The following is a 25,532-nucleotide window of genomic DNA, read 5'->3' on the forward strand; positions in this document are numbered from 1 at the left end:
GCCAATAGACGTATAGATCAATAGAACAGAATAAAGAGCCCAGAAATAACCCCACAGTTATATGGTCAGTTAATCTTTGACAAAGAAGAAGAATATTCAATGGGAAAAGGAAAGTCTCTTTAGTAAAGGATGTTGCAAAGACTGGATACGCTACGTGCAAAAGAATGAAACTGGATCACCTTCTGACACCAGACACAAAAATAAACTCAAAATGGATTAAGGACTTAAATGTGAGACCTGAAGCCATGAAAATCCTAGAAGGGAGCACAGCCAATAACTTCTCTGACATCCATCACAGCAACATCTTTGTAGATCTGTGTTCTTGAGGCAAGGGAAACAAAAGCAGAAATAAACTATTGAGACTAAGTCAAAATACAAAAGCTCCTGCACAGCAAAAGGAGCAAACAACAAAACTAAAAGACAACCTGCTGAATGGGAGAAGATATTTTGCAAATGACATATCTGATAAAGGCTTTGTATCCAGAATGTAGGATTTGTATCCAGAATAAAGAACTTGAACAACTCCATACCAAAAGGCCCCCAAATAATATAATTAAATAAATGAGCAGACGTTTCTCTAAAGAAGACTTATAGATGTCGGACACATGAAAAGATACTCAACAGCACTCATCAAGATGAAATTTCAAATCAAAACCACAATGAGGTATCATCTCCTCCAGAATGACTAAAATCAAAAACCCAAGAAACAACAAGTGTTGGTGAGGATGTGGTGAAAAAGAAACCCTTGTGCACTGTTGGCAGGAATGCAGACTAGTGCAGCAACTATGGAAGATAGTATGGCTGTTCCTCAAAAAATTAAAAATAGAACTACCATATGATCCCATAATCACACTATTGGATACTTACTCAAAGAATATGAATACACTAATTTGAAGGGATACATGCACTCTTATGTTTATTGCAGCATTATTTGCCAAAGCCCCAAACTTTGGAAACAAAAAAGAGTATTGTTCAGCCATAAAAAAGAATGGAATCTTGCCATTTGCAACAACGTGGGTGGATCTAGAGAGTATGATGCTAATCAAAGTAAGCCAGTCAGAAAAGATAAGTACTGTATGATTTCACATAGGTGAGATTAAGGAACCAAACAAATGAACAAAGGGGAAAAGAGAAATAAACTAACAGACAGACTCCTAACTATAGATGACAAGCACATGGTTACCAGAGGGGAGGTAGGTGGGGGGTGGGGGGATGGGTGAAGTAGTTGAGGGGATAAGAGTACACTTGGTAGGCACTGAGTGATACATGCAACTCTTGAATCACTCTGTTGTACACCTGAAACTAATATGGCCCTGTATGCTAACCACACTGGAGTGAAAAGTTTTTTAAAAAGTGTGTGAAGCTAACAGTAGCAAGAAAATGTAGAGTTAACACTTCCTTTATTCCAAGATAGGAGTCTTTCAATCATGTTACTAGAAAAAAAAAAAAAAAAAAAAAAAGCTAATGAAAAGACTTTTTGGCCAAAAATGATCAAGACATGTTTATGAAATTTAGATTCATATCTAATATCTCTTACAGTAAACTCTATCTTTAACTTTTTTGAAATAAAGACTAATGTAGTAAATATTGAAATTGAGCTTACATATTAAATATACCAAGATTTTAAAAAATTAAAAGCTTATTCCAAGCACACACAAAATCCTGCTTTCTATAGTAATTGGGTTGGTATGAGGTTTTTTGTTTTTTAACATCTTAATTTTTATTTTTTTCATTTTCCAAGATTCATTGTTTATATACCATACACAAGGTTGGTATGATTTTTTATTTCTTTATGACTCATTCTTGATAGGTTGTATGTTTCTTTGCATTCAACCATTTCTTCTTAGCTATCCAATTTGTTGGTTTATAATGGTTAATAGTAACCTCTAATTTTTATTTTTTGTAGTATTTCTAATATCAGTTGTAATAATTCCTCTTCCATTTACAATTTTATTTCGGGGGGATAGTTGGCTTGAAAGTTTGGCTTATTTTGCTTATCCTTTTATACATTAGTTTCATTGATCATTACTATGTCTTTTTAGTCTGTCATTTATTTATACTCTGATCTTTACTGTTTTCTCCATTCTAACTATGGGCTTAGATTTTTTTCTTCTTGTTCCTACAGTCTTTAAAGAAGTTACTTGATAAAATGAGAACAATATTTCTAGAATCTTTTACATTAGCCCATATATATATGGGCTATATACATATGTATTTTATGTAAGATAAATATGTACTTATATATATATTTTTATTTCTGGTGCTTTTCTTTTCTTTTTTAAGATTTTATTTATTTATTTGACAGACAGAGATCACAGGTAGGCAGAGAAGCCAGCAGAGAGAGGGGAAGGGAAGCAGGCCCCCTGCTGAGCAGAGAGCTCTATCCCAGGACCCTGCAATCAGGACCTGAGCCAAAGGCAGAGGTTGAACCCATTGAGGCATCAGGTGCCCCTTTCTGGTGCTTTTTATTTCTTTCTTCAGATTTTATGAAAATTCCTGAAGGACTTCCTCTACCATTCCGTGTAAGTCAGCTGTGGTAGCAATACATTCTCTATCCGTGCTTATCTTGGAATGTCTTTATTTTACTTCATATTTGCAAAGTAGTTTAGCTGGGTATTGACTTCTGAATTTACATTTTTTCCAGCTGTCTGAATACGTCCACTGTCTTCTGACCTCATCTCACATGATAAGTCAGAAGTTAATCATATTGATTCTACATCGTATGTGATGAGTAATTTTTTTCTTGCTGCTTTAGAGGTTTTCTTTCTCCCCTTTTCTTCCTTTCTTCTTTCCTTCTCCTCCCTCCCTCTTTCTTTCTTTTCCTTCCTTCCTTCCTTCCTTTACAGTTTGATTATGTTGTGTCCATGTATGAATTTCTTTGTATTTATCCTACTTGGGATTTTTTGTGATTCTTGAATGTGTGGCTATGTCAACTAGTTTTTTCCCCTAGAATTTTAGCAGGTTTTGGTCATTGTTTCTTCAACTACATCTTGTTCCTGAAATTCCATATATGAGTGAAATCATGGTATTTGTCTTTTTCTGACTTATTTTGCTCAGTATCCCACTGTATAGCTCCACCCACATCATTGCAAATGGCAAGATTTCATTCTTTTTACGGCTGAGTAATATTCCTCTGTGTGTGTGTGTGTGTGTGTGTGTGTGTGTGTGTGTGTGTGTGTACACTGCATCATCTTTATCCATTCATCAGTTGATAGACCTTTGTATTATTTCCATGATTTGGCTATTGTATATAATGTTGTTACAAACATCAGGGTGCATGTAACCTTTCGAATCAGGATTTTTGTATCCTTTGAGTAAATATGTAGTAGTGCAATTGCTGGATGCTAAAGTAGTTCTATTTTTAACTTTTTGAGGAACTTCCGTACTGTTTTCCAGAGTAGGTGCAGTTCACCTGAACCTAATATTACACTGTATGTTAACTAAAGCATCTATCTGTCTGTATATCTATCTATCTTCCGGTCTTTTCCCTTTATCCTGGGACAATAATGGGACTCATTACATGTATATTGATGCATTTTGAGAGATTTTTGAGGTTTGTTAATTTTGTTAATTTGTTAATTTTTTTTACCATTTTTTTCTTTGTTCACAAATGATTGAATAATTTCTGTTGATTGATAACTTTAAGCTCACGGATTCTCCTTTTAGCTCAGATCTGCTGTTGAGACCCTCTAGTAGGTTTATTAGAGTTAGTATGCTCAAATCCAGAATTTCCACTTGATTCTCTTTGTGAAATTCCTGTATCCTTATTGAGAATTTTTATTTGTTGTTTCATTATTAAAGCACTTTCCTTTATTTGTTTAAACATGGCTTCCTTTAGTTCTTTAAATATATTTATGTTTTAATGTTGCTTTGAAGAGTTTCTCTGCTAACTGTAATATCTGGAAACACTCAGGGGCAGTTTGTCTTGACTTATTCCCCCCCACCTCAGTATTGGTACATTTTACTGGTGTCATTTTTGCTTTATTTTTTTTGTTGTTGTTGTTTGTTTTTTGTTTTTTTGCCTATGGCACATTTTTTGGGGGGGTTAAAGATAGAATATTTTAGGAAGAATACATTTTGACCTTTCCCCAATTCAAGGTAGTGGTGGTGTTAGTTTTATTTGTCTTTTCTTTTTTCAGCGACTTGCCTGGGCTGAATCTGTGAAATCTTTCTCCCCTGTGATGTTTTGACACTGATGTCACTTATCCAATTTTTTTTTCCTTCTTTTTGTTTAAACCCTGATTCCTAGAAGTTGCCCTGTTCATGCAATGTCTTAGAGTTAGGGCAATGACTGCACAGAGGTTGCACCCAGATACTTTGAGCAGCAAGGGTTCTGTTCTCTGCAGATGGACCTGTGTGTGGGTAGAGAAGTGAGTAAGTTTGGGTCATTTGAGCTCTGCTTTGGATTTATTTTGTGCTGGGTTTTTGGTGTCTCTTTGGGCACACACCACTCCAGATTAACCTGGAGTCTGAATAGCTTGGGTCTATTTTGCGTGCTTGTTATTTCATTCAGAAGTATACTGAGTTGGGGGCATCTGGGGGTTCTCAGTCAGTTAAGGATTAAGTGTTCAGTTAAGTGTCCAACTCTTGATTTCTCCTCAGGTCATGATCTTAGGGTTATCTCCCTCGGTCCCTCTCTGCATGCATCTTGTACACTGTGAGTCAGGCTAGAAAACCTGTCAGGTCTTGCTGGAAAGAGTAACTTCACACACAAGGTAGCATGCATGACATCTACTTTGAATCAGATGAGCTCCCCTCCATGGTGCGGTACAGCTTTCCACAGTCTGGCAGAAAACCAACAGTGGCTGAGCTGAGGGGAGATGAAAGAAGCCTGGAGACACAACACCATGGATTCATGGACTGTTTTTACCTGAAGTTCAGCAGTTTTCAAGTATGGAAGTTTGTCACATATATTTTTAATGCCTTTGGTTAAGTCCCACAGCTCTGAAAGTTTGTTTAAATTTTATCCACCTTGCTTTTCAGGGAGATTAGTTAACCTCCACACTCAGCCACATGAGGAAGTCCCCATTATTTTTGTTTTTAATGTAGCTTATCAACCATTTTATCTTCTTTGAATAGATTCTTGAATATCAAAAAGTATCACACTGTGGCTCTAATTTATCAAGTACCCAGCTGCTAGAGTCATCTTCCTAAAATATCCTCTAATTTCTTTGTGTTACCTACCCCTTCTGAACCAAAATACATGTTAAGCAAGAGGGAATTTTTGGTTATCCAAATTGTATCTGTACTCTGTTATCTTCTGCTGGATGTTTATAGTGTATATGGATTAATTGATCTCTAAAGTATGTCCAGATCACTTAACATCATGTCAGGGTTAAATTTCATCAAAACAGCTTCAGTTTCAATTTTGTATTACTTACCTAAAGTATCTACCCTGACCTAGCTCTTTTGTTTGTTTGTTTTAATTTATTTTTTAATTTATTTTTAGCATAACAGTATTCATTATTTTTGCACCACACCCAGTGCTCCATGCAATCTGTGCCCTCTATAATACCCACCACCTGGTACCCCAACCTCCCACCCTCCGCCCCTTCAAAACCCTGAGATTGTTTTTCAGAGTCCATAGTTTCTCATGGTTTACCTCCCCTTCCAATTTCCCCCAACTCCCTTCTCCTCTCTAACTCCCCCTGACTTAGCTTTTTAAATTCTGCTATATACTCCTCTCATCAGCTAGAAAATACGGTATCTCTTACCAAAGTGGTTAGAAGTCCTGTCTTCTTCAGATAAGGAAAAGATCCCTGTGTCCAAATATACCCACAAGGCATCCATCTAGAGAGGATCATTATTTTAAGCTCTTACTACAATTTTACTCCTGCTAACATGTTCCCAGAAGAGCTCATACCAGGTTTCGAGCTTTTAAAATATCCCACAAGGCCAAGTCCTAGAGTTTGGGTCACTCCTGACTCTGCTTCTGTGTATAATTAGAGTGTGAACACGGTCATGTTAGGTTTAATTTATCAGCAATAATTGCCATCACAAATGGATGGAAAAACCAAACAGCCAAGAACCAGGCTGATGTTACCTTGGGAGTGGCAATGTGGTATGGCTTTTAGACTAAGCAGATATTCCTGTCAATAGTTTCTGCTTAGATCAAGTTGTTGACTTTCCTGGTTCACCATTTACGCAGTTATGAAGCAGGGATACTACTACTTCCCTTGTAGGGTCTTGATGAGAATTAGGACCTAGGATGTAGAGAATTAGGACCTAGGATGCAGAGAACACTCAAATAGTTTATTATTGGGGCACCTGGGTGGCACAGTGGGTTAAGCCACTGCCTTCAGCTCAGGTCATGATCTCAGGGTCCTGGGATCAAGCCCCACATCGGGCTCTCTGCTCTGCGGGGAGCCTGTTTCCTCCTCTCTGCCTGCCTCTCTGCCTACTTGTGATATCTGTCAAATAAATAAATAAAATCTTAAAAAAAAAGATAGTGTATTATCATTTACATAATTATTTCTACATGGTTTTATTTATTTTACATTCTTGAAACTGTAGAGAAATTCCATGCTAGCAGAATTCCTCGGAAGAATTTCCTGGTGCTGAATGTCTCTGTTTGTATTTGCTTGGAGTTCTAGTTTTGAGGTTCCAGGTGATGTTACTGAGTTCATTCTAGCTTGATTTGTTCAGACTGATGCTGAGCAATTAATTTAGCTCTTGCCATTTTAAATTAATTTAGATAAAATCATCCAGCACATTTTCATAGAATGAGATACCTACGGGTGAGATGGTTGGTATTTGTATGATTATGCCTGAATAAATCTGTACTGTTACATAATTAATTAAATGTGCAGACATCATCTTATTGCCTACATAACTTGATGTGGAAGCCGTAAGTCTCCTTTTTGGTTTTTATTTCCTTTCTTACTGTGGAGCTCTGAGTAATTTCAGAATCTGTTGATTGCCCTTTTCACAAGTTTGTGTGCATTCTTTCCTCTTCTTTTAGCAGATTATGAGACCAGGGACTGTGATTATTGTAGCAAAAGGTCATATGACAGATAATTAGGTTGACCTAGTTATGATAAAATTTGTTTTTTCCCCAAGTACTTTCAAGCAGTGAGCCTGTCAGTACTTCCTGGAGACAGCACTGTTAATCATCAGAAATTTTCACTGGATTTAAGCAATAAATCTTGGAACACAGCATCAAAAATTAATGATGTATTTTATGGTGACTTACATAACATAATAAAAATAACAAGAAATTTTTACTGGAGGATCTACCAGGTTTGAGCACTTTTTTAAAAAATTTTTATTTTTTTTTTAGTTTTTATTTAAATTCACTGTATATTAGGTAAATACAGTATAACATTAGTTTCAAGTGTAGTCGAATTTAAGGATTCAACATTTACAATGCCCAGTGCTCACCAAAAGTGCTCTCCTTAATTCCCATCACCTGTATAATCCATCTCCCACTTCATGTCCCCTGTAGTAACCATCAGTTTGTTCTCTATAGTTAAGAGTCTGTTTCCTTTAAAAAAAAAAAAAAAAAAGAGCCTGTTTCTTGGTTTACCTCATTTTTCCCCCATACGATTATTTGTTTTGTTTCTTAGCTTCCTCATATAAGTAAAGTCATATGGTATTTGTCTGTCTGCTTCACTGGGATTTTAACATGGAGCAAGGCTGAGATGTCACTGATTGTAACATTTACCAAACACTTGCAGCTCACAGTAGTTTTGTCTAAGTTATTACTGTGTACTTACTATCACAACAATGCCACTTCCTTAGAGCATATGTAATGAGCATATAGGTATTTTGCTAATTCGTTAAAAAATCTCTTTTGAGTAGAAGGAAACTGCTCCAGAATAATCTGTGGTGACTTGCACTAGAGCAGTGTCTCCAATATTTGCACGAATTTATTTATTCTTGTGGTTTGTATATTCATCCATTTACCGATAGCTCTAAACTCTCTGAATTTAGTGGTGAGATCATGGCCTTTTAAATAGATTTTTTTTAGGGCGCCTGGGTGGCTCAGTGGGTTAAGCCGCTGCCTTCGGCTCAGGTCATGATCTCAGAGTCCTGGGATCGAGTCCCGCATCGGGCTCTCTGCTCAGCAGGGAGCCTGCTTCCTCCTCTCTCTCTTTCTCTCTGCCTGCCTCTATGCCTACTTGTGATCTCTCTCTGTCAAATAAATAAATAAAATCTTAAAAAAAAAACTAACTAAATAAATAAATAGATTTTTTTTAAGGGACACCTGGGTGGCACAGTTGGTTAAGTGTCTGCCTTCAGCTCACGTTATGATCTTGGCGTCCTGGGATTGAGCTCCGCGTCAGGCTCGCGGCTCTGTGGGGGGGCTGCCTCTCCCTCTCCCTCCCTGCCCCCTCCTTGCATGCTCGCTCGCTCTCTGACAAATAATAAATCATTTTCAAAATAGATTCTTTTAATTTGGAGCCCACATTCCTAGAACATCATCATGATGTACTGGTGGACTAGAAATGATGTGTTTTAAATGCAAATTACATAACTGGGCCATTACCTAGAGTCTAGAGAATTAGGCTGTTATCAAGATTGTGACTGATAAGACAGTTTGATTTAGCAAATTTTAGAAGCAGGGGGCTAGAGCCAGCGAACTATGAGTGGCATGTGTGATCTTTAAGATACCTTCATACTGAGGCTTAATTCATAGCAGAAGTCTCTCCTCTGGTTTTCTTTTGAGGGTTTTGCTTTCAAAGTATCATGTACTTATGTTATCACCAACAGTGGCTTCCACTCAAGGTGTGTGACCAGTTTTGACCTGAGACAATACTCCTGTGGTGATATTAGAATAGGAGACGTGATGCATGATGGGATGTCAAACTAGTGTACCTCTGATTTGCACTGACACATCTGAGTCATGTCAGTGTGAAAATAATTGTAAAAATGAGATAGGTTGGTGTATCTACCTAATATTATATTCAGTATTATGTTTATACATTGTATCAAAAGATGTGTGCCAGTGGGCAAAATGAACACTGTGCAGATCCTGGAAAAGCCTTCTAATTCACTTGGGATTGTCCTAATGAACTGCTGAATTGCCAGGATTATGGTTGTAGGTAGTGGTGATTTACACTCATTACTAGTCATTTAAACCTGCTAATAGATCCTTCCCCACCTGGACCTCTGTTGTCAGGAATACCAAGTGGAATGACTTGAGTTTTTCTGAAGAGATTCGAAGGCTTTAGACCTTGGAAAACCCAGACATACTGGTTTCATCCATTACAAGTACATTAAGCTTGGTTTAAAAAAAAAAAAAATACAAAAAACCTCATCTAAAAGAATTCATTTACATAGGATAAGTATTTCTTTCCCTAAGGCAGTTTGTTAATCTGTGGTGCAAAGTGGGATGAACAGGAGAAGAACTTGACAAAACAAACATAAAAGCAAACAAACTCAGTATTGTAAAGTCCCATGGGAAAGCGTGATGGTCTTGTAATAACCGTATTGTCAGGCTGGCAATAGGGTGAAATGTTAGCACTGGAGTTTTAAAGATCTATAAAGAGGAAAAAGTCAACTAAGATTTTCCTTATATTCTTTTTGATACTTCTTCCCACAGTATTTTATGTAAGTGAATGGGATACAAAAGCATTATTTTATTGGAATGGTAGGATATAGAAAATTTTTTTAAAGATTTTATTTATTTGACAGAGAGAGGTCACAAGTAGGCAGAGAGGCAGGCAGAGAGGTGGGTGGGGAGCAGGGTCCCTGCTGAGCAGAGAACCCGATGCGGGCTCGATCCCAGGACTCTGCGATTAGGACCTGAGCTGAAGGTAGAGGCTTAACCTGCTGAGCCACCCAGGTGACCAAATACATACATGTTTTAAAGAACATTATTCCCCCATATGGTAGGTGAAATTTTGTCTGGTTCATGCTTATACTTGGCAACTTGCAAAAACAATCAAACAAGATAACTTTTGGAAAAGATCCAGTTTGGTACTTCCACGGTTCATGGAGAAGTTGACCTTCCATGGTTACAGTGCCTTGCCAAAGGCCGCTGAGCAGATGTGTGGCTGAGCACAAACAAATCTGTCTCAACCTCAGACCATCTGCTGTACTCTAAAATATACTGTCTTCCTATTTCTTCATAGAAGAGTAGCTTTTCTCTTAATTTACATCTTGTCGATTCTGAGCTTTCTACACGATTTAGGTTTTTCTTAAATTAGGCAGATAAAATTATATTTTATTGGTGATTTCTGGTTGATAATGCATTGATTTTCTTATTTGAACATCAGAAACAATTCTTCAAAATGTGTTAAATATTTTACCACTTAATAGATGGGAAAGCTCAGACTGATTTATCTGAAATTCCTTGGGTAGTTCCATGCTGGACCTGAATCCCGTGTCCTCAGATGTGGTGACTTATTCATTTCCCTGTGCTGTCAAATTGTGAAGATTTAATACCCCATTAATTTTCAAAATACATTTTGAGATATCTGAGTTACCCTACAGGTTATATGGAGCACGTTTGAAAGACACTGCAGTGTCTGGTGGTTTGTCTTCCTTCACTCAGCATAATCTCTTCCAGTCCCATCCATGTTGATACAAAAGTTGGGTATTCATCCTTTCTGATGGAGGCATCATACTCCATAGTATATATGTACTGTATCTTCTTTATCCATTCATCTATTGAAGTGCATCTTGGCTCTTTCCACAGTTTGGTGACTGTGGTCGTTGCTGTTAGGAACATTGGGTTACAGGTGGCCCTTCTTTTAACTCCCATCTGTATCTTTGGGGTAAATACCCAATAGAGACTGAGAACACTGAGAAACAAACTGAGGGTTTTGGAGGGGAAGGAGTTTGGGGGTTGGGTGAGCCTGGTGGTGGGTGTTAAGGAGGGCACATATTTCATGGAGCTCTGGGTGTGGTGCATAAACAATGAATCTTGGAACACTGAAAAAAATTAAATAAAAAAACAGAAGAAAGATATAGCAAAAAGGTAAGTTAATTTGTCTTTGTATTAGGAGTCTAGGAATAAGTAGAGATCTGTTAGAGATCATTAGAGCTGTACCTACTGGTATCCCTTTAGGCAGATTTGCTTAATTTTCCAGATATAGATGGACTCAGAGCTTGAGGTCAACTCAGGGAAACAGTGAGCACCTTCTTTTGTTGGGAGGGTGAGGATTCAAGTTCAATAACAGTGTTAGATGGCAGAGAACTTGAACCAATCTTCAGGAGGAATATAGTATATCTAGATCCTCTAGCAGTCATGAATAATGAGGTAGATAAAGATCTACTAATAGACAATGATCTCTAAAACATATTAGTAATTTATAATATATATAATTTGTACAAGGTGAGCCCATTAATGGGAAAAGCTATTCCATATATTTGTATATGCACATATGCATGTAAATGCTAGAAAAAGACCTGAAAATGTGCACATCCAACAGGTCATCAAACTTCAGTTGGTGATGCCTGGGAGGGAAGATAAGGGAGAATGAATATAAATTTGGAAAGAGAGTTTTCTGTCCTTTGTTATTGTTTGAATTTTCAATAGGGAAAATGTTTTGTTATGTGATTTTATTTACATCATGAAGGATTTTCCATAGTTGGAAAACATGAAGGATTTTCCATAGTTGGAGACTTGAAATGGGTATTGTAGGCTAAAGGAGGAAAAGCTTGAGCAAAGGTATGGAGATGCTAAAATAGAGTGGTTAGTTACTATGCAATTTTTATACAGTGATAACGAGAGAGATGATCTGTGACTTCTGTAGTCCCAGATTATCTGTTGCAGTTCATTTAAGGTGATGGCATGTTTCAATAGGTTTTCAAATGGGTTAGGCAGTTATATCCTTGGAAGCCAAATGGTTTGAAGGATACCTCAGCTGGAAACCTAATTGATTTCATTCAGTCTCTCCAGTGCCAACAAAGCCAAATGCTGAGGTTCTTCTTGAGAATTTTCTCCCCTTAAGTCTAGGGAACTGTCAGGCAGAGGAGAAAGATGACCACTGTTGTGTTTTAAAAGGAAGAAAAGTTCCATAGCGAGGTTGCTAGCTTCAGGTTTGTTACTCTTAGGGAAGTACATGTCTCGATAAAATTGGGGTTGTCCCACATGAAGAGTAGTACTAACCTTTTGCCTGCTTGCTTTGGGTACTATTCTGGGCAGCGTAGGTAGACATTTAGTTGGAAGCACTTTCTCTGACTTAATTTTGCAGGAAAATAAATGTTATGGATAACAGTTAAGATGCAGACAGGCATACCTGCTGTGTTGTATTTCTTTAAGATTCTTACGTAGTCCATTTTGAAGCACTTAATAATGTAAAAGCATACAGCCTAAGCATTGCTTTTTACAATTTAGGAGTACCTTCATTGTAAGGACAAGCAATGCTCTTTTATATTGAAGTTGGAAAACTTCAATTTCTTAGTTGCAGGAAGAGTTGATTCAAAAAATAAAAGGTGATGGACAGGGTGACAGCTTGCAAATGTTTGTGAGTCGGACCTCTTGTTCCAGAAGATTATAGAATGTTACACTGTATTTCTTGTGCCTGGTGTTAGGAGTCGTTTTGATTTCTGGCCATTTAGTTTGTCATTAATGAATGAATGATACCCTTTATTTTCCCCTGACTTAATTTTATTTCTGGAGAGTGGGAACTGAGGCTTGACATAAATGCCATAGTATAGTTTAACTATAAAACATTCAAGGTTATTTGAAGAAACCCTCATCTAAATTAAGGAATACTTCTGGTAGTTCACTTTGAAAGGTCACGAGTTAGGGTAATGATTCTGTTGCCTAAAACAACCAGACCATTTTTCTTTAGAGCGAAACAAAAAGGTAATACTATAGAGTTCTGATGCATTGTTTCACATTTTCCTAAAAGGGGTAAACAAAATTTTATTCCCGCTCAGCTTTTCTCTGGCATCTGTGCATATTTTGAAGAGGAGAAGGGCAAAGAGAGAGAGAGAGAGAAGAGGAAGATGGGTCAGAAGAAAGTGGGTTGAGACTTTGAGAGGCAGTTGCCTCTATGGATTGTCTGTTTACTCTTGCTGACTCCCACTATCTAGAAAAATATCTCGTAATGGGCATGTACATCTATGGCAACATGAAATTCGTATGGCAGGATTAATTCGTTCCAAATTCATGTGTTTTTCAAGGATCTTTAAAATAAATGCAAGCTGGTAGAGTGATCCATATTTTAACATTTTGAGCAAAGTGAAGCATGAAAAAATTTATGTTCAGTATATGAGCTTGGCCAAAAATGACCTTTTCTTGAAAATAGTAGAATATTTTGGATATTATGAACCAGTGCATGATTATTGATGTATGTTTTCAAACACTGTTTCTTCAAAGTAGAGTCCATTTAAGAATCAGTTTTAAGAAATGAGTAGTACTTCATTAGTGCCACAGAGAGAAAGGATAATATGCAAAAATAAGGATAGTGGCTCCCTTATTTTGATTTCTTGTTATGTTCTTGACACTGTGAAAAGCTCTTCACTTACATTATCTCATTTATGTTTCACAGCAAGTCTATGGGGATGATAGAGTTATTATAATTACTATATCATTTTCCAGGGAAGGAAGCAAAGATTAGAGAAGTTAGCAGGTATTAAGTAGTGAGGCCAGGATTATTGTGTTGGGAACTATTTATAGAATCCAAGCTCTTAACTGTTATTTTATAGTCATCCTCAAGCAATTAATGGATAGGGGTCTGAAATCAGTCCAGTGGTTCCCTGGGAATAGTTCTCATAGATTTCTGAGAGCTATGTGTTACATATTTAGGAATTTTGTAAGCTGATGTATCGACATTGACTTTGAAATCAGCAGTTATTATTTATGTCATAGAAATGGGCAAATGCTACAAATCAAGGCTTTTTTTTTTTAGAAATTGGTTCACTAGCACACCATTTAATAACATAGGATTCTGTCAGCAGTGTTGGTCAGAGTATAGCTTGCAAACCTGAACATTTAAAATGGATAAGAATGGAATAAACTCTTTGAGTATCAGATTTTTTGCCCAATAGCATTTGTCTTCATCTGATAAATCATAATATAGCTAAAACTGAGATAATTAAATTTAAAAGAATTTATTCCTAAATGTGAAAGGAAGAGAGAGGTTCGTCCCTAGCTTTTATCTTTTATCTTTTATCCAGTCTTTTATCTGAGGATTTTGAATTTTTTTAAAGATTTATGTCTTTATTTGACAGAGATCACACAAGTAGGCAGAGAGGCAGGTGGAGAGGGGGGGGGAAGCAGGCTCCCCGCTGAGCAGAGAGCCCGATGCGGGGATTGATCCCGGGACTCTGGGATCATGACCTGAGCTGAAGGCAGAGGCTTTAACCCACTGAGCCACCCAGGCACCCTTATCTGAGATTTTGGAGAGAAAGCCCTTGTTTGGCTGACTGCAGATTAGGAAGGCAGTAGCTATGCCCAGATCTGGAAATTGGTTTTGACCACTAGCTGAGGTGGTCTGAGGAGGACTGGAGAGACATTTTGCTGTGCCCATGACAGGAAGATGGAGGATTCCAGAGAATGAAAGTTCATTAAAGAAATAAAACCCAAAGATACAGATGTAGTGAAAAGAAGAGCCATCTGTACCCCAATGTTTATAGCAGCAATGGCCACGATTGCCAAACTGTGGAAAGAACCAAGATGCCCTTCAACAGACGAATGGATCAGGAAGATGTGGTCCATATACACTATGGAGTATGATGCCTCCATCAGAAAGGATGAATACCCAACTTTTGTAGCAACATGGGCAGGAATGGAGGAGATTATGCTGAGTGAAATAAGTCAAGCAGAGAGAGTCAATTATCATATGGTTTCACTTATTTGTGGAGCATAACAAATAGCATGATGGACATGGGGAATTAGGGGAAATTGGAAGGGGAGGTGAACCATGAGTGACTATGGACTCAGAAAAACAATCTGAGGGGTTTTAAATGGTGGTGGGGGGTGGGAACCAGATGGTGGGTATTAGAGAGGGCAGGGATTGCATGGAGCACTGGTTGTGGTACAAAAACAATGAATACTATTATGCTGAAAATAAATTAAAAAAAAAAAAAAAAAAGAAAACCAAGCAGAACAAAACATGGGTGCCAGAGAGGTTTGTGGGATATGAGAAACCCCAGTGGCCAAGATGACGTGTTCCTTTCATCCACAGAAGAATTTTAATTCTGGAGCCCTAGCTCTTTATCTTGCCTTAAAATGATAATGTATCATTCTCTGCTGATAGGAATCATTCTAATGGTAGTGGTTCAGTTTAATAAACACTTAGAAATTGAAATTGTAATTTTGATACATTGTAGCAGGTTATCAAATTCGTCCTCTTAATGTTCTTTTTATGAAGGAGACATTGTCCCTCTTGCGTTTAGTGTTTAATGTGTTTATAATGTTACTCTGTTAAGAGATTCCTCCTTTGAGGATCTTCCCAGACCCAGTTGGACTGCCTCCTGGGGCCTGGTTATCTAAAGCAAAAAGAGTCATGAAAGATAATATACTTGTTCCTGATTGGGATGGTTCTAACTCACTTACCTGTTTCCTTCACCACCTTGAAAGTTATCTTTTGGGTTTTTCAGAATTGATGGGGTTTTTGTTTGGAGTGGGAGTTTCAAAGGAAGGAAAGAGAAGGGGAAAAGTATGAATGAGAAATGTAGCAACACTTACATACATTCACCCACCCACCCATCCATCTATCCATCCCAGGACAGAGCAGAAAATCACATTGCTACATCTCAAACATGTATCCAACTTGAGTAAAACAAAGTAATTGTTTTCTTTCTGGATGAAGAGAAGCCTGTGTAAAAGGCTCTGTTGTACTAATTCAATTTTCTATTTTTTTTTACTTCAATATTAGTTCAATGCAAGGATTTTTCTGTTCTTTATATTTTTTAATCAGCTGACTATGTAGTAGATTAGAATAGAATGCTTGAGGGGCGCCTGGGTGGCTCAGTGGGTTAAAGCCTCTGCTTTCGGCTCAGGTCATGGTCTCAGGGTCCTGGGATCGAGCCCCGCATAGGGCTCTCTGCTCTGCAGTGAGCCTGCTTCCTCCCCTCTTTGCCTCTCTGCCTACTTGTGATCTCTCTCTCTGTGTGTCAAATAAATAAATAAAATCTTTAAAAAAAAAAAATAGAATGCTTGAGAGACCAAAAAAATCTGGCCTTTCAATAATGCCTTGAAGAATTTAGTTATTGTGACTTTGGAAAATTCACCTAACTTCTCTGTTTTCTTGTACACACAATGATAGTAATAATCCTTACAGACAATCATAGAGGAGTTACTGATAAAGCTTTGAGTGCAATGCCTAGGAGAGTAGGCAGGCACTCAATAAAATGTTGGCTGTCATTATCTATAAATTTAAAAATGGATTAAGTGTGAGCAAAGATAATATATTTTCATGATTTAGGAACTGATACTAGAGAATTCACAAGTACTCTTTTTTTTTTTAATGAAGGAAACTGATACACAATAAGGTAAATTGGGTCTGATTGCTTGATGATGATGATGTTGATGATGGTGGTGGCGACAGCAGCAATGATGGCATCTTTTCCTTTTTCCACACAGAATGTTCCCCCAGACCTCTCCATCTGCACCTTTGTGCTGGAACAGTCTCTCTCTGTCCGGGCCCTGCAGGAGATGCTGGCTAACACCGTGGAGAAGTCAGAAGGGGCAAGTACTTAATTTATGTATACTTCTAGTATTTTGATGGTATGAATGATTTTGTTCATAGGTATTGGAGATTTTCTTTGTGCTGAAATAAGTCAATGAATTTTACTTGTAATTTCTTTAAGTTTGACTTTCTACTTTATTCAGCAGACCTGTGATATCTTAAAGAACTTAAAAAAAAAAAAATCCAGCCTCCAGGTGATGTGTGTCATTGAACCTCATGCTTATGTCTGTGGCTTAAAACAGAATTTTTCTTTGAGCAATTTGTGTGTTTTCTTACATTTTCAGAGCCTGTTAATGTTACTGTCTTAATTTCTTTATGCCTGGCTATTTGTCGTTAACCTTTATTTCATTTTCAAATGCCTCTAACCATGTGCCTATGTTCTAAGCTGCTTTATGGCAAGTAAAATTTCATGGCACTTGTATATTTCAAGTAATAATATTATGACAATATGTCTTTAATCAATTATAGTTTTGTAAACACCTAAGAATTTTCTTGTGAAAATTGAAATTCTTACTCTGTCGCCTATGAAGACATTTTTCTGTGAAATCTGATTTGCTAATTTAAATTTTTTCTATGCTATAACTTGATATGACTGATTTCTGGGCTACTTTCATTTTTAACCAGTTCATTAAAGTTTAGAATTAAGCAGAGGATAGATGGCCAAATTTTGGTTTCTTGATTTTTATTTTTTTGCACTAAAATTACTGCAATGTATGGTTTAAATGAAATTTAAATTTTCTCTTGGCATTATTGGTCTATGTTACTGTTATGGTTTTTAATCATTATTGCAGTTTTGATAAGTGAGAGCATTGAATAATAACACATAGTTCAACAGAAAATGAGTGATCAATTAGGATGTAACATATTTTCATTAGCCTCATAATTTTGAAAGATTTAGTTGCACAAAAAATTTAATTGGTTTGTACATTACTTCTAATTCATTTTAAATGTTAATAGTACACTAGTAAGTTTCGAGGAGAAACTTTAGGGATTTTTATTCTATATTAGAATAACAACTTAGTTTACAAAAGATCTAAATATACGTGTTTTAACTTTTCAAGTTCATTTTTGGTTACAAAGAAGTTTGAAATTACTGTGTTAAACTATATAAAATGTTTTTAAAATTTCTGTTCTTCAACATGAAGCTTTTAGAATAGGCTTACATAGGAGTAAAATATTTCTCAATTCAACTAGTTTTGTCTGTACCTGGAATAACCTCTTTGGATTTTTAAACATCACTGAGGCATGTCAGCTTTGAAATTCAAATCTATTTTTTTTTTAAAAAAGATTTTATTTATTTATTTGGCAGACAGAGATCACAAGTAGGCAGACAGGTAGCCAGAGAGAGAGGGGAAAGCAGGCTCCCTGCTGAGCAGAAAGCCTGGTGTGGGGCTCAATCCCATGATCCTGAGATCATGACCTGAGCTAAAGGCAGAGGCTTTAACCCACTGAGCCACCCAGGCACCCCAAATCTATTTTTAAAAAGAAAAATCATTTTTCTTTTGCCTAAGCATCTAGGAAAGTATGTATTATCATTTTACTTATACTGTAGATACCAGCTTATGCATGAAATGGTCATAAATTTTATTTTTATATTGCTAAGCTAAATTTTCTAAATTTAACATCTTTGAAAAGATGTTTTATCCCCCTAAAATCATGAGGTTGGATTAGGCAAGCTCTAAATTTTCTGTGTGTTGGGATGATGGAAATACTGGGAGTTATGTTTTTCAGATATTTATTAGGATTTCTGCATCCTCTCCCTAATACTCTAATCTAGCTGTATTTTATTTTGAATTATTCCCCATCTACAGGTTTCTGTCAGTTTCTAAGGTGGAAATTTATGTGATGTGTGGAACAGCATGTTTCAAAGCCCAGCGTAGCTACCATAAGACCTACATTTCATTAGAAAATATAAGTTGAGAAGAATCTCCTGCGAGGAAAGGACATCTTTCATTGATGTAAATGTCACTTTTAGATGACTAACTTTTAGGAGGAAACCACTGTCCATTAGCTCAAAGGGATTCTATATCTTAGAGAAAGAAGCGCTCCTAAATCAAAGTAGTTTGAATTATACCCTGAAATGATACCCAAAATACTTAACAACTTTGGAACAGGCGTCAATTAATGAGTGTGGACCTCAGCTATAATGCTAGAGGCGAAGTCCTGAAGAGATGTGAGGGTGGTCCCAGTGATTTGAGGGTATCCTGTGGTAGCCCTGGGTGCTCTTAGCTAAGGAACACCAGATTTGGTGCCATGAGTATTTACCAAGAAGGAGAGAAGTTCTCCTTGTTAGCAGCCATCTTACTTGTACTAGTGCAAGCTGGCTTAATAGCGTGTCTAATTATATGCTATCATGGATGTTTTTGGCATTTGTAGGAGTCAAGTCTTTTGGAGTTTATATGTATCCGTAGCCTACTTAGCTGTGCTTTGAATTCATGACAGGAATCTATGGCAACTTTGACCTATGTCAAGCAAATTGTCATCTCCAGCTTAAACTGTGGACGGTAGATTTGCTTAAAGAAAGATCCACTTGGGGCACTAGGGTGGCTCAGTGGGTTAAAGCCTCTGCCTTTGGCTCAGGTCATCATCCCAGAGTCCTGGGAGGGAGCTCCTGCTCAGCAGGAGCCTGCTTCTCCCTCTGCCTGCCTCTCTGCCTACTTGTGCTCTGTCTGTCAAATAAATAAATAAAATCTTAAAAAAAAAAGAAAGATCCACTTTTACGAGGAAGGTATATATCAGCCAAGTAATGCTTATTTTCATGAAATCATTTTTCTCCCTTACAAATTGCCAATGTATAAAACACAACCTCATGTATTACCCGATTCCCTAACTCATTCATAATCAATAATCAACTTTACTTACAAAGCCTTGTCCTTTTTTTTTTTTTTTTTTGGAAGATTTTATTTGACAGGCAGAGATCACATGTAGGCAGAGAGGCAGGCAGAGAGAGGAGGAAGCAAGCTCCCCACTGAGCAGAGAGCCCAATGCGGGGCTTGATCCCAGGACCCTGAGATCATGACCTGAGCCAAAGGCAGAGGCTTAACCCACTGAGCCACCCAGGCACCTCAAGTATTGTCCTTTCTTAAAAAACACAATTCTTCCTAAATTCTTTATGTAATTCAGTAAATTGCATAATACTATTTTAATGTCCAAAATGTTGTCATATACGCATAGTAATATGAACACATTTGATGATGATAAAGGAAAAAATCCCATCTAGAACTGTGCCTTTTCTTTTTGTGGTTAACCCATTTTGTTCATATTCTTGCTTCTTTTTGAATAAATGCATGGTTTTCATAAAGATTCAGGAAACTAGTGCGAAATTCCCGGCATCACTTGTGCTGAAACAAATCAAGAAAATTCCTGATAACAAAAGGGTATATGTAAGGTGAATCAGGGAAAAATATTACCTAATTTATGAAGTTTTGATTCTGTAGAGTTGCTTATTGTGACTATTAGTAAAATAACTAATGTGTTTGTGGCAGAAACGCATTCTGAAGGATTTTATCTAAAGAGATTTTCATCTGTTTAATAAAAAAAATGTGTAGTTAGATCTAAATCATATGTATATATCCACTGAATATCATTTAGATTTTATTCTTACTCAAATCATATCAGTATTAAAGATACTAAGATTCACTTATCCAAGTAGCTGCTCTTAGACCCTTTAAAATTTTGAGGGTGGAGATAATGCACATAAAACAAGGAGAAAATGACCCCTGGAGCAGTGCCCATCCCTTTGCCGAACTTTGCCTGGGCTTCTGTACATCAGCGTCCTTGCTTCTGTTACTCCTTCTGTCCTCCCCCTGGGTTTATGTGGTTCTGTGTAACTTGTCTGTCTGTGAACCCACACCCATCTGTCTCTTCTCACTCTTCTGATTGATTTTGTATGCTTGTTTTATATATAGCACAGGGCCAATAGATGGGCTTTGTAGAATTGGGAGAAATATTTTAGAATATCGGCTCGGCCATGTATTCACTCTGTGGCTTTGAGGGAAGCTAAGTCTTTATCGTCAGGTTTGGTGATGGTGCTTGGAGATGATTGTTCTGGTAGCATATTTTAACAGGGGCCATTATTGTTCCTTTCCTTATTCTTTTTCTCATCCCTTGTATGCTCCATTGGTAGGACTGTTCTGAATTTCTGATGGCCTTTTCTCAGGCCTTTGCTTATTGCTCCTCTGCCATCTTGGCTGGTTCAGATCTCCGTCCCTCTTCCTCCAACATCCCAACCCACTTCTGGCACATGGTTTTGCCAGTTTAATGAGGGCGTAGTTATTTTAAACTATAGAGTCAGTATTGTAGTGAATAAAGTTTAATGATTTAGGTGATCTTAGGCTTTGGGCTATTTTACTATACTTTTGTTAATTCACAGACCTTTTGGATAAACAATTTCTCTACATGGTTGTATTTTTTTTAAGGTCTAGTTTAAGGATTCTGTTTCATAGGAGCACAGATAGGAAGTGAGAGGGCACATAGTGTGGTGGAAAGAGCTTTTGAAGTCTGTGCACTTTATTGAAAAGTCTTACTTTTTCAGATAATTTTACTAATTATTATTTGTTGGAAAGGCTTTTTTTTTTTTTTAAATAATGCCATGAGTGTATCTAGTGGCTTACTTGTATATTGTGTTTAGGAGACTATGTTTTCAATTTGTAACATTGACTGGCTTTTCTGTCTTTTGGTTTAGTTGTTTCTGAAAGAATTATAAGAAATTACCTCTTGAATTTGCCTCATGTCCACTTGACTCTATTGGTTCCTTCTTTGAATTTTATAGCTTGAACCAAGAAAAATTACCTAAAATGAAACCAGTGTTTGCCCCTTATAGCCTGCTCTTTGGGGAAGTAGGTTGAAATTTATAATTTAGGTGATTATGATTGGTATCATTAATCAATAGGAATAAAAATCATTCAGTTCTCATCATTTAATGTAAGTTTTTTGAACATTTATAAGATATACATTAGAAGACTCTTTGGATAGAAAGATGAATAATAAGTGATTTTTGTCATCAGTGGGTCCACAGTCTAACGCAGGTATAGAAAAACAATTACAGTTTGTGTGTTACCGTTTTAGAATATACACTCTTAGTGTAAGCACAGTGAAGGGATTAGGCATGTGGAACTTGTCAATCCCTTGAATTTTCTTTGGACTTTTTCCATTTCTAAGACAAGTTGGGATAATTGTCAAAGTATTAATATAAAAATCATTTTAAATTTTTCTCCAAAGAATAAATTGATCTCACTAGGCTATTTTTTAGAATTCTAATAGAAAACCATACTTGCCAGGAGGACAATGCCTTAACATATCCAGAGATACTCTTAAAACTATTTTTATGTCTCAGTTTACTAAAATTGTTTGTTATTTTATATGACTTTTTCATATTTTTAAATTATACATTATTTGTAATTAAAGATACAAGATACTGCAGTGATTATCAGTACAAATATACATCAGACTCTGACATGTCTAGTTTTTTTGAGAAATGAAGTTCTAGAATGCGGAGTATTATTAATACAGCTGAGTCGTTCTTCTAATAAAACCTCTGCCTTTTTGAGGCATGTATGCAGAATATCAAAAACACATCAAGAACGCAGCTAGCTAAATTTACTGGTAAGCGAGTCTTTGAAAAATACATTTTTTTTTAACACTGAAGCACCATAAGTGAGTTTCTAAAAAGTACCTTTATCAGACAGTGAAGCACCAATTTCAGGCACGTGATTGTGTAAGATCAGTTTAAGTAAATGCGAGAGCAGCGGATGAAGGTCAAGAAGACTCCTACAGACTTCACAGTGGTGTGAAGCTCGTGGATCTGACACAGACTCAGAGTTCAATTCTTAGTAACCTTAGGAAAGCTGCTTAATCTTTCTTTCCCTCAGTTTTTTTTCATTTATAAAGAGAAATCTTTATATCTCCCTGAGAGTGTTGATGGGAGACTCTAATAAGTTAATGCAAGGAACATGTGCCAGCCATACATGTCCCTGCACACAGGAGACGCCACAGCCATGGTCCTTATTCTCGGGACTTTTTTCTGGCTCTGCCTGCCTACCAGAGCTCCTGCAGACCTCACTCCTCTGGAGGAAGAACTATAGAGGACCAAATCTTAAAAATCAGTACAAATAATAGCAAACCTCCCAAACACTGGAAGGCTCTGGAGAGTTGGGCCAAAGCACACAGGTTCTAGAGAAGAGCTGGGCTTGGAAAATGGGATCAATGTGGATGAGTTTCCTCATTTTTAAGGCTTTCAGCCTGCAGGTGGACTCAAGTCAGTGTTGTGTGGCAGCTCAGACTCCAAGAGAATAACCGTAGTCTCTCTGGAGACAGAATTCGGGGCCTTGAGAACGTCCAGGAATAATCCTGAAAAAGACAAATCCAGAGGTGGGGAGCCCCAAATTCTGTGTATAAACTGCCTACCCTCTCGCTGGTGCTTAAACCATGTGTGGAGGGCAGATGTCTATGCAGTTGCCATTGCTAGGGACCATACTGGATTGCCCACCATTTTGCAGTATGAGTTTCACTGACTTAATTAACTTTTGCAACAAATCACTCAACATTCTCCAGAGGTATATATTAGAATTAGAATCCAGAACCTTTTTTAAAAAAAATTTTATGTATTTATTTGAGAGAGAGAATAAGAGAGAGATCATGAGCAGGGGGGAAGGGTAGAGGGAGAAACAGACTCCCCGCTGAGCAGGGACTCGATCCCAGGACCCTGGGATCCTGACCTGAGCTGAAGACAGACACTTAACCGACTGAGCCACCCAGGTGCCCGGAATTCAGAATCTTAACAGCATAAAAAGACAGGATACAATCCGCAGTTGGTTGACATGGAAAGAAACATGCAAATGTGATCCAATCTCAAGAGAAGAAACAATCAACAAGAACCCTGAGATGATCTTACCAGACAAAAGCATAAAGCAGCTTATTGTAACTATGTTCAATGAAATAAAAGATTCAGATACTTAACATACACGAATTAATCAAGGAAACAAAATGGAATTTCTAGACCTGAAAACTGCAATATCTGAAAGATCACATAGCTAGCATGTGGTTTAAGTGGGGTACAAATCCATGTCCTCTGGACTCTAAAGTCTTTGTTTCTAAGCTCTTTACTCAGAGTGTCCATACAGTAAAAGCAATGGAAGAACCTGTGGGGATATCACTATTAAAGCCTTGGGAGAAAGAGGAAAAGGATCCTTTGGAAGGCTCTGGGAAGATACCCTCTAGAGATGAGGAGAACCAGGAGAAAAGAGTCACAGAAGCCACATGCCTTAGTTTCTATGGCTGCTGTAAAAAAAATTACCACAAACCAGATGGTTTAAGACACCATAAATTAATTATCTTACAGTTCTTGAGTTCAGAAGTCTAAAATTAATCTCAGTGAGCTGCAATGAAGTTATTAGCAAAATGATATTCCTTAGAGAGGCTCTGGGGAAGATTCTGTTTCCTTGTCTTTTCTAGTTTGCACTCCTGGTTTGTGGCCCATCCTCTATCTTCAAAATGAACTACATACTACCCTGTAACATATTCATAGATTCTGGGGATTGGGATGTGGATGTCTGTGGGGTACCATTATCTAGCTGACTACTTTGGGATGTAGGTGGAAGATGTTGACAAGATCCGATGAAAAGCAGAGTAATCTAGTTGAATAAGACCTGAAAAGTGTACTTTCTGGTAAGCCAGTCAAGGTTAAGACCAGTTTGTCTTATGTATATGTATCAATTCGTAGATACACACGTATTTAAAAGACTTTATTCTCTTAAGAGTTTTTGGAGTTTTCAGTATTGATTGGGCATTCCAAAAGTGGATCTTGATGTTTCTTTTATATCCTTATTCTTCTGGTATTTTGCTATATGCCCGATGGTACTGCATGTTAAGGACCTATTTGTTCAAGCTCTTGGGGAGATCAGAAATTAAAAGAATTAATTTTCTGTCCAACCCGGTTGAGTTTTATTTCCACGTTGATTTTTTTTCTTTTCCATCTGCTTTCCTTCTCATTAAAGTGAACTGGGATAGTGCGGGAGGGAAGGGTTTACAGACTTTGCTTGTGATTCATGTAATATATATTGTGTTCTGTATATTATTAAAACTTAGTTTAATATTATTAAAACTTTAGTTTTTAAAACTGAGCTAATGACTTACTCGAAAAAAGTGAAGTTAACTTAAATGCTTGATGTTGTTCATTCATTTTAAAATATGTTACGGATCTGCATGTCCTAAGTCTCCATTAAAATATAGAATCAAATGATTAGTATGATACTTTTAAATATCATGGTAGTAGACACCCGACTCTGAAGAGACCAGAGCCAAAGACTGAAGTAGGGATACTTTTTAATAAAAATAATACCATTCTCAGTTTTTATTTTTGCTTCAGGAAGATGCCTGGCTGGAATATGGTTGGGAATAAACTTTATAAATATAAATATAGATACATATGAATGTCCTCATTTGCTTATTTACTTGCTTGATTAATGGTATGTTAAAAGTAACTTCTTTACCATTAGCTGTAGCAACTTCTTTCTAGATAGGTCTCCTGAGGCAAGGGGAACAGAAACAAAAATAAACTGTTGGGATCACATCAAAATAAAAAGCTTCTGCAAATTAACAAACAGCAGTCAATGAAACTAAAAGGCAACTGACAGAATGGGAAAAGATGTTTGTAATGACATTTCTGATAAAGGGCTAGTATCCAAAATATATAAAGAATTTACACAACACTCAAAAGCAAATAATCCAATTAAAAATGGGCAGAAAACACGAGCATTTCTACAAAGAAAACATACCAATGGGCAACAGACACATGAAAAGATGCTCACCATCACTTATCGGGGAAATGTAAATCAAAACTAGAATGAGATATCACCTCACACCTGTCAAATGGCTAAAATCAACAACACAGGAGGAAACAGGTGTTGGCAAAAATGTGGAGAAAAAGGAACCTCTTGCACT

General features: G+C 37.0%; 1 protein-coding gene across 7 annotated transcripts in view; it reads left to right on the top strand.

The window, feature by feature from the left end:
- RYR2 (ryanodine receptor 2) overlaps window positions 1-25,532 on the top strand; it is a 738,653-nt gene that overhangs the window by 260,814 nt on the left and 452,307 nt on the right. For all 7 annotated transcript variants that reach the window (XM_045087357.1, XM_045087359.1, XM_045087360.1 and 4 more), the window contains exon 3: window positions 16,487-16,591. In XM_045087357.1, coding sequence (XP_044943292.1) covers window positions 16,487-16,591 — 105 coding nt within the window. The remainder of the gene's footprint in view (window positions 1-16,486; window positions 16,592-25,532) is intronic.

The sequence above is a fragment of the Mustela putorius genome, unplaced genomic scaffold (genome assembly GCF_011764305.1).
Source record: "Mustela putorius furo isolate JIRA1106 unplaced genomic scaffold, ASM1176430v1.1 tig00001118_pilon_pilon_pilon, whole genome shotgun sequence".
Classification (NCBI taxonomy): Eukaryota; Metazoa; Chordata; class Mammalia; order Carnivora; family Mustelidae; genus Mustela; species Mustela putorius.